This window comes from Formica exsecta, unplaced genomic scaffold (assembly GCF_003651465.1).
Source record: "Formica exsecta isolate Colony F162 unplaced genomic scaffold, ASM365146v1 scaffold362, whole genome shotgun sequence".
Taxonomy (NCBI): Eukaryota; Metazoa; Arthropoda; class Insecta; order Hymenoptera; family Formicidae; genus Formica; species Formica exsecta.
Window position 1 is genome coordinate 174,491 of NW_021850867.1, and position 10,485 is coordinate 184,975.

At 31.5% G+C, this 10,485-nt stretch overlaps 2 protein-coding genes across 3 annotated transcripts in view; one reads left to right on the forward strand and one right to left on the reverse strand.

The window, feature by feature from the left end:
• Positions 1-421: 421 nt before the first annotated feature.
• On the reverse strand, positions 422-5,212 carry LOC115238890 (mitochondrial intermediate peptidase). 2 transcript variants are annotated; one of them, XM_029813045.1, is made up of 11 exons: positions 5,002-5,212; positions 4,729-4,798; positions 4,187-4,379; positions 3,677-3,863; positions 3,535-3,614; positions 3,218-3,406; positions 3,004-3,145; positions 2,484-2,822; positions 2,102-2,182; positions 1,756-1,986; positions 422-1,401 (listed from the first exon to the last, which is right to left on the reverse strand). In XM_029813045.1, the coding sequence occupies exons 1-11, from the start codon at positions 5,140-5,142 to the stop codon at positions 1,087-1,089; spliced, it is 1,968 nt and encodes a 655-aa protein (XP_029668905.1). In that variant the 5' UTR covers positions 5,143-5,212; the 3' UTR covers positions 422-1,086. The 2 variants fall into 2 exon arrangements, with proteins under 2 accessions (XP_029668905.1, XP_029668904.1); XM_029813044.1 differs by lacking the exon at positions 4,187-4,379 and having other exon boundaries at positions 2,102-2,323; positions 4,536-4,798.
• Positions 5,213-6,347: 1,135 nt separating this feature from the next.
• The window catches only part of LOC115238877 (CCR4-NOT transcription complex subunit 6-like), a 583,914-nt gene continuing 579,776 nt past the window's right edge, over positions 6,348-10,485 (forward strand). Inside the window, 3 exon segments of the mRNA XM_029813019.1 lie at positions 6,348-6,490; positions 7,395-7,674; positions 7,709-7,923. Of these exon segments, the coding sequence (XP_029668879.1) occupies positions 7,406-7,674; positions 7,709-7,923 (484 nt within the window). The 5' untranslated portion in view covers positions 6,348-6,490; positions 7,395-7,405.

The window sequence follows — 10,485 nt, forward strand, 5'->3', positions numbered from 1 at the left end:
TGGCTTGTTTCGTGTCCATATATTTGTAAATTAAGTTAGTAAGTGATACGAATGTGTGTGCAAAGAACAGAAAATGTTTGGCTCTTTTTAATGGAAGTATTCACAGGGAGTTTCAATTTAAATCCAGGAAACATCGATATATAAATGCAGTACAATGTAAATACATATTCGAACAGGAAAGAAGTTAGTTTTTTAATCGAGAAGATAGTACTGCCAGCAGAACACTGTTTTGGTACGTCGTTTATGTTCCCAATAGATCATAACTTTACGTTGCCATGTACAGATTTAGGATAACCTCAGGGGAAGTGAAAAGGTAGAGTATATATATATACATATACGTATAAATTAATATTAACTCACAAATTACCTTATACTGCGTTTGAATTATATGTACAATATTACAAAACTTATTTTTTTGTAATAATTTATAGATTTACCAACATTGTACATAGAGAGTATAAAGGATTCTGTACTTATAATAAAATATAATTAAGAGAGAAAAAAAAGAAATTAACGCTGCTTAATGGTATTATATCAATTATTTATAATCTTGCAATGTGAGATTTTGGTTCACAAAACAAAAAATGTAGAAGGAATTTTTACAAAGAGTTTATTTTCTACTATATTATTTTTTAATAATATTATTTTGATACTAGAGTTAATTTTTGGTCGATTCCTAATGAAGGAATAAGTTAAATCACAAAGTGTCCAAAGAAAAAAAAGAAATATATAAATGACAAATATATTTTTCTAATTAAATTTTCAAGTAAATTTTACATTGATATTCAATTTTAATTAAAGAATTAGTTATAATATCGAAAATTAAAAACTTATAGTAAATAACGATTTTGTGATAAAGAAACACTAATACCACATTAATGTAAGAATTTGTCATTAAAAATGTAGGATTTTTTTTTCATATGCAGTTTATCTAGAAACAATCTGTATTGTACATTCATTTTTTTCTCATAAAAATGTATTCTGTACATTCTATACTGAAGAGTTTGTTATACAAAACTGTATCTAACACATATGCAAAATATTACACATCTGCTACAAAAGCTCAAGTTTTGGTATTGTAGCAAGTTATGAAAATTTTATACTATTACGTTGTTTTATGGTTTCCATGTGTAGATTCTTCATATCTACTTCGTTGATTAACGATTTTGCAAATGTAGCAGCAGTAGCTTCCTTGTTTAAGAAATCTGACACTAATTGCGATGCTGGCTTACCACCTCCATGTGCTAAACATTCCTTTCGATAACGGTTACCTGCCGATCGGCAGAAGGGATCATTATGGAAGTAGGTTTGCCAAATCCAGGCGGCGATTGCACGAGATATTAGATAGGAGTAATATTTTGCGCCGTATCCGACCAAATGTGAAAATCTCAATTGCCATGCCTGTAAATATAATAGTGAGATTAATTATAGTATTAAAAGTTATACATTCTATATAATCTATTGTGTCAACTAAAAAAAATCCAAGTTTAAATTATTGTTCTATTATATAATTGCAAAATTTATTATAGTTGTCTGATCAAGTTCTTAAATGAATTAGTTGATGAATAAATTTAATAATAATTTAATACATCATATATAAAAGAAATTATTCATAAAAAAAAAAAACGAGTATTTCTCTTTCATACCTTTTTATAAGAATTTTTAAACTTTTATAATTACCTACTTTTCGTAAATACAATCTTATATAGATTGATTTGTATAGAATTAATAGAGAAAATTAATAAAAGTACATACTGTATTTTTCACATATGGAAGACCATAATATTCCTTCTGTACATCTGCTAAAATCTCACTGGTGGATTTTGTTAGTTTACCACTATGATACACCTGATCCAGCATACTATAGAATACTTGATTTTGTAATTCAGAGGCGCAGAAAATGTTCTTTGAAGCGCACAGTTTGTGCAATAAATTTTCCGGCATTGGTTCTTGAGTTTGAAAATGTTTTGCAAATTTTGATACAACCTGTGATTGTGCAGATAAATTAAAACACATTACATTTAAATACTAGCAAACCTATAGAGTATAATTTCAATAACTATATAAATTATATAATTTATATTATTGCATATATTTTTACCCTAGGATCACTTGCAAAATATTCCATCAGCACACTTGGCACTTCCGCGAAATCTGTGCTACATCTAGTACCAGTAACATGCTGATATTTCGTTCGTCCAAGCATAGAATGCAACGCATGGCCCATTTCATGAAACAGATTGTCCACAGATGATGGACTTAATAAACATGGATTTGACCACCGTGGATATGGTAATGATAACATGAGTACAACTATAGGATTCTGAAATCAATGACGCTATGATGAGATCGTCAAAATTTCTGCAATTATATGTAATTGCACAAATATATATATCTATGAACAATGAAAAATCGATGATTCGGCTAATAAATAATTAACAATATATTTAGCTATCTCTATTAATTATACACTAAATTTATACCTGATAAGAACTATCTGGTAATTGCTTTCCACCTTGGATTGTAAAATGACAGTCTTGATTAGATTTTCCCATTCTTTCATAGAAATCGCAATAAATATAACCCAAGATTCCCTCCTCTTCATCTATTACAGCTAATTTGTGAACGTTATTCGCCCATACCTCTCCAGATAACACTGGGATGGATTCGAGCCTAACTCCATACAATGATTGCGTAAGGATATTTAAACCCTCCATACAAGCACCAAGGGAAAAGTATGGAGCAAATTCAGTAGTAGAGGTATTTAACCAAACTTTCTTTGCTTTTGCCATAAAGTAGGCGGTATCCCATGGCATCAATTCCTGTTTGATAATTAAAAAAAAACTAAATAACTTTACAATTATGAAACATACATGATGTAAAGATTAATATTTTGTCACTGTTAGGTCTATATGCTTGATAGTTATATGAATAATATACAGTATCATCGTACAAATAGAATTATAAATATATAAAAACAAATTAGTAAAGATAGATACAAACTTGTTTCAAATGCGATTCGGCATCTTTCATCTTTTGCATTTCTTGAAAATCTTGTGTTGCTTTAGATTGCAAATTATCATTTAATACATTAAGAAATTCTTTCACAACAACTGGCGATTCGACCGTACTTCCTTTCACAGCTCTATAAAATAATAAGTTTTTCATTTATGTTTACATTCATAGAATTGTATGTTTTTTATCCAATTCATATTACCTGTGTGCATATGATGGAAATTCACAATATTCTGCCAGTAGATGTCTGGAGCTCAAGAGTTCGTGTAATAGATAATCTTGCTCTTTATCCGGGAACAGAAACAATTTATATGCCGCTTCACGAACAGCAGTATTGGAGGAGTCTGTGTAAAATCCTTGCACTAATATCTGACCGTTGTCCGTCACAAAACTGTGAAACGTATCCGATATCAACGAGGTACCTTTCTAAAACTTATACCTTTGAAAAGTTTTAAACAAAACAATAAAATTCAGTTTGAACGGAGCACTGCGAGTAATCGATTAAATTACCGCACTTACTATTGCCTGATAACATCGGGTAATGCGTCGGCATCAACCGTCCTCGGAGTAACAGCACCACCCATAAACCTTTGACCCACCTGAAAAAAAAAAGAAAAAGCTTGTAAGAATATGATTAAAGATATCGTTAAATAATACTTACTTGCAAAATATAATCGTTTAATTTGACTACTTTTCTCCTTTGCCTTTCTGGTAAGTGTATACCACATTGTTCAAAATCGAATAAGAATAATTTAGCCACATGATTGTCTATATCGGATGTCACCTGAGTATCACCATTAGTTGCCACTTTTTTTAACACATCATACAGTTCACGATGTGTGTTTAATCTGTTAAGTATTGTAGATATAATTGTTATAATCTATAAATCAAGTTTACTAATGGTCAAAAATATTTATTTAAAATTAAAATTATCGAATGCTTTTTTACATATATCCTTTTTTAAAAATTTTTCTCTTGAAAATAAGAGAATACAGTTCAATAGAAGAAAAAATTAACAGAAAATTACTACAAAGTATATATAATATAAATTATTAACAAAAATATCAGAAAAAAATCTTTTAAGTTTTACAGTGTATATGATAAAAAAACATCCAAAATAAGGATAGCTGCTATATAATACTTAAATGTATAATTTTAAAAGTGAATTTACTTTTCGACTACGCCACTGATAGTTATACAAGCATCTTCAGCAGCTTGAACATACTGTTGATCGGGATGTGCAACTCTAATAAATTCAGCCATATCTGCTACTTTACATAATGTATTGGATAATTCGTCAAATATTTCCACCATTTTTCTCTTCCTGTCTTTGTTTATAGCTTCATCGATGAGAACATCCACATGTGCTAATGCACTACAAAGTATATATAATATAAATTATTAACAAAAATATCAGAAAAAAATCTTTTAAGTTTTACAGTGTATATGATAAAAAAACATCCAAAATAAGGATAGCTGCTATATAATACTTAAATGTATAATTTTAAAAGTGAATTTACTTTTCGACTACGCCACTGATAGTTATACAAGCATCTTCAGCAGCTTGAACATACTGTTGATCGGGATGTGCAACTCTAATAAATTCAGCCATATCTGCTACTTTACATAATGTATTGGATAATTCGTCAAATATTTCCACCATTTTTCTCTTCCTGTCTTTGTTTATAGCTTCATCGATGAGAACATCCACATGTGCTAATGCACGACTTTTCAATATGTTAAAACCATCTTCACTTTTTAACTCCGGAATACCAAACAGTCCCTTAAAGATATTTTTATGTAATAAAATATATAATACTATAAAATATAAAATAATTATAAGATATAAAAATATAAAATAATTCTGCATTATGTATTAGTGATGTTTAAATATTATACACGATATTGTTAATTAAAAATCATTTTTTTGCATCGCTTTGATATTTGATATGATCATATGGTTAAACATATGAGATATACACTTACCGTTTCTTTCTTCAATATATTTACCGAGTGATTTTCATCACTAACAGCGGAATTAAATGCCGTGGCGAGATGTGACCAAGTGTTTAATCTCCTACCATTTCGTATATTCCGAAAAATTTGTTTTTCAAATATTCGTAGCATCTTTCAGAAATGTAAAAGTTATATGGAAACAAGTTATTTGCAAAACTACAGGTTATATACCTAGGATCTAGACTATTCGGTTCGCTAGTACTTTTTACATTCGAATGTTTTTCGTTTTCTTTTTCTTTCTCTCTCATTCTTTTATATTCAAATATACTTATAAAAAACGATCGCATCAAAATTTCTAACAATTAAGATATATAATATAATAGTTTTAAATGTTACACGATTCTCTAAAATATTTCGAACATTCAAGAAAAATAAATATAATAATGCAATTTAATTGAATAATAGTTAGAATTATTAAATAACAGCAATTAAATAAATTAATTAGATAAATCTGTTCTTTGTGCACTATAATTTTATCTCTACATAAATAATAAACTTTGCTACTCTCTTTTATTTTGACATTTGTGGATATTATTTTCGATATCGGAAAATTTGTTACAAAAATACAATAATTTCGCTATTTTCATTATTTCTGATATCTATTATAATATTTCGAAAATTCTATTTCAATGCTTATATAAAATAATATATATATATATATATATTATTGTGATAAATTCACGTTGTGCGTACTTCAGTTCGATACTTCGAGAATCGCAATTGCATTTCGATAGATTTCGAATCGCAGTTAGTAACGGACGTGGCGCGATGGCTCGCTAGAGTCGGATTCGAATCGCTCCGTATTTATCGCGATTGTTACGGTTTAAAAGTGAATCTCACGGGCATATAATTATCACGATTGTATTTCGTAAAGTGACGGAAGTTTTCCGTAATGTAACGACACCTCTCGCAATCGCCGTTATCGTGATTACCGTATCCGCGGCCCTTTGTAGATCGATCGAAATCTATATTTCGCGTTATCCTTTCTCCAAAGTGCGAGAAAAATGCGATGGGCGCAAGCTGATTGCCAGGTATACAAATACATTATGCATGTGTCGCGTTCTCTGTAATTGGATTATCATATCGCTCATATTTGTCGAGGAAAGATTATTTATTGCTCTAGAGTCATGTTACATTCGCAATAAAATCTTTGCTACGGCAATGGTTCCGGGAATGTTAGTCGCTTGAAGATTTCCAAGAAGAAGCAGGCTCGCCAACCGTTCGAATCTTCTAGCCAATTCTCTCTAACGTCGTGATATTGGTATCACTCGTGAATCGTTCCTCACGACGTCGGCTGCTCCGGAAAGATTCGGCCAATCAGATAGCTCCGTTTGGCGCACGATCGGTGCAGTTGATAAATGGAGGATCCGTGTTTGTCAAGGTAGTTTTGTTTACGCGGAAATTTTCACTCGGTAACAACTCTTCGCGTGTTCCGTTTGTGCTGAAGAGGTAGATGAAGGTACGTAATGCCGTTCCGCGCTTGAACCATCGTTTTCGATACGCGCCGTCGCGTTCTCGCCGGGAAAATCGCGCGAACGCGTCGACTTGTCGTCGTAAGCGTACGAATCTTCTCGGCAGGACGAGTAGTTGACGCTAAAAAAATTCGCCATCATCTGGCGAAAATCGCGATTTAACTCTTTCCGGATAGTCTAGCGTCGCGTTTCGCGTCAAAATCGGCGAATTTCCGCCACGTATAACCAGCGCGAGCCGCAAAAACTTTGTTTCACTCTCATAGGTTATGGGCTTGTACCTGGTGTATCATTAGTATGGAATAGATGAAATCCGACGAATCGTTCGTCTCATAATGTTCGTTCGCATTATTTTTATATAGTTATGAATTTTAGAAACTTTTTTGTGCTCACGTTTTTGTGACACGTGATAGAATCGATGCATGCTGCTATATTTTCTGTCGTCTTTCACTGAGGCTCTTGATCACTGAAGTACAAACTTGACGGTTGTTCTAGTAATTGACTTGTTAACAGTGTTAATCTTTTACCGCAAATGTACTGTATCTCTTATATACATGCGTCTTTTCTTATTTTATTTTCTTGGATTTATAATCAAGTTGCGCATACGTTTGAGTAATGAGAATCAAGAAATATATATTGTTTGTCAACTTTCTTCAAGTTTCAGTAGATGAGCTATAATATAGCTATAATAAAGTGATCTATGTAAAAGTTCTTTCATATTTTCAACCAAAAATCAAGTTATATCTGAAAGATATATTATAATTAATTATATCTTTGTTCGATATTTATGTGTAAGGGATGATGTGACAGTAAATTGATTTTGCGTAACAGTCAAATTATAAAAACTTTTGAATGCAAAATATTATTATTTTAACAAAAGTTTCTCTTTTCTAGAATATCATAACATGTCCCGCAATCATAAGGACAAGTATGAGAACTCCAACCCACGTCGTATTTACACACTCATGTGCTCTGAGGACTATCAATCGGGGAAGAAATCTCATTGGTCGGAGTTGGAGATAACAGGCAGTATAAGAAACTTAAGCCCCAACTTGTGGCAAATGATTCATCTGACAGCTTTGTATCTGAACGACAATAGTCTGCAGAGAGTACCAGCTGAAATTGGTCGTCTTGTCAACTTGCGCATTTTAGATCTCAGCAGCAATAAATTAAATCGAAAAAAGTCGATGAATGTACTCTGTAGATCTTTCTTTATTGTAAAATTTCTTATATTATTTCAGGGAGTTGTTATTGAACCAAAACTACCTTCGCGTGTTACCGTACGAACTAGGGAAGTTGTTCCAATTACAAGTGCTTGGACTTCAAGGAAATCCACTCAGCAAGGATGTATTGACGTTATATGGGACTGGGGAGCCTGCAGGGACAAACAAGCTGCTGACATACATGTTGGACAACTTACAAGGTAAGTGAAAAGATTTTATCTGTTGAGAGAAAAGAATTGTTGGAGATATTAGAATGCATCTTTTCTCTCAAAAATTATTTGCATATTTTCTGCCAGCGACTTGATACATATATATTCATATCAATAATGAAATTTACAAGTATTTATATTGAGAGAGTAAGAGACAGAATTAAAAATTAAAAATTTTCATGAAAAATCTCTCATATCATAAAAGAAATATTTTGTGAATTATTCATAATATAATTCATTCTTGAATAAAACGGCTAAATTATAGTTGTTTAAATACACAAGATAAAATATAATTGTATAGCGCCTAAATCAATATTAAATGGTTTTGTATTTAAATTTGTAATCTTTTTTTTCGAAATATATGTCGTAATCGTTATATTGTGCATATAAAAGAATACAAAAATAAGAGAAATATATTAAAAATTGTTTAATATATCTTGATGTATATAATAATTTTTAAATAATTAAAAATATATATGATAATATATAATAATAATTTAAATCAATCTTGATCGAGTTTATTAATAATTTAAGTTGAATTAGAGTAATTTCTAATAACTTCTTTTTACACACACAATTTACAAATTAATTTTACCTTTTTGATATTCAGAAAAATTCCTAATAGCCAAAATAATTAACGTGAATCTGTAAGGATCTTTCACTTTACGATAAATCATTGCAAAATAGAAAACGGACGGAGAGACGCATTGCACGAAGAGACGCAGGGGCTTCGATGTAACTGATCTCCGATATTTTGCAATCCGACGAACGTAAATTACGATACACAACAAAGTAGAGGAGACACCTGTAGGCAATACTCAAGTGACATGAACACAATGGGCACACTTAGGCCAATTATGGCGTAATTGTAGTCATGTTACTTCTGGAAAGTCGTGACGACGATGCTGCGCCGAGAGATCCCCGATACAATGCGCATAAATTTGTTTCCGGGACTTTAGCTCTCATACGCGGATTGTCAAATATGTCTATATAAATCATTATATATGCACCTTCGCACAATCGTATTTGTCGATTCAATGATTTCGCGAAAGCAACAATTCGTGAATTCTGTCGTGTATATGCGTTCAAAAGCAAACTTTGCATGCAACTTTATACGAAGAATATGTAGCTTATTAAGAAAAAAAAACCCGCCGTTTTCACGAATGAGTTTTAAACATTTTGACCCTGCTAACTGTCAAATCATTACTATTAAAATTAGTTCAAGATTGTTTTTGAACTTGCACAAATTAAAGGCTATATACGTACTGTAAAAATTTACAGAACTTATTTGTACAAATTCGTTACGCGTACAAATCCGTTTATAAAAAACTTAAAAAATTATTTTATTTTACATATTATAAAAGATGAATTAAAAAAACTTATTAAATGTTTGTTGCCTTTATAACTATTTTTAGACTTGATATATAATTCTGTGCTTGCAATATAAAACAGATTTTCTGCCCGAAAGATATAAATTTTGATATATTTATAATATATATTTATGTGTGTGTTATGGTCATCTTTCATTCTTACATTCTATAAATTCTATAAATAAGAATTATGTAAGAAGACATCTGAAATCTATACTATATATTTTACATAAGAGAGAGTTCCGATATTTCATTATTTATCTTGATGGCGTGTATGCAATACTACATTTTTGCAAAGCTTTCCCGAAAAAATGAGCTTGTTAATTTATGTTTTTTTTTTCTTTTCTTTTTTTGCTTTTTTAATATATATTATACATTTTCTCATCCGGTATAAAAGAACAAGAATATCTCAACGAAGAGACGTGTACAAGATGCATTCGACGGCGGTACTCTGGTAAAATATAAACATGCTTTCCGCGTGATTTGAGATAAGAGGGTAACTCCGTGTGAAACGAAAGGGAAGAGAAGACGCTTCGAAAAGATAGAAAGAGAGGTGGATGAAAAGGATGATGAGCGGAAACATCCTGATGCCGCTGCGAAGAAGCCGCGAAGGGAAAATGACTGGCAATGACGTACAGTGTGGTGTTGTGGTATCGAATAGTAAAAGTTCCGAAGAGAACAATGGATAAACGGAATAGTACAACCGAGACCTTTCAGGCGATCGGATAACTGGCAAAAATGTGCGCAACACAATAGATAGGAGCACGCCCTACAACGAGGGAGTCTCCTCTTTCTATCTCTCTTTCTCTAACTATAATTTGTTCTCCATGAGCGTTCGTTTTCGATAGAGCGTAAATCCAAGCCCGATCAGCCTATCAACCCACCTACTCCTAGACACACCTATCCATCCGACCATACGTAACCGAAAAAGATTAACATTCGTGGAATTACACACACACGTCTATCTGTTAATAATTAAATTGTCTTTTATAGAAAGGACTCGTGCAATCTAAGAGCGTAAATAGAAAAAAAGATACATATATCGTTGCGAGATTCCGCGTTTGGGTTTTTTGATAAATAAAATTTTTTATGAGCGTCGGAGAATCTCCATGAAGATGGAAATACCATCGAGAGAGAACTTAAGTTATTAATAAATTTAATTAAGAGATTGATTTAAATTATT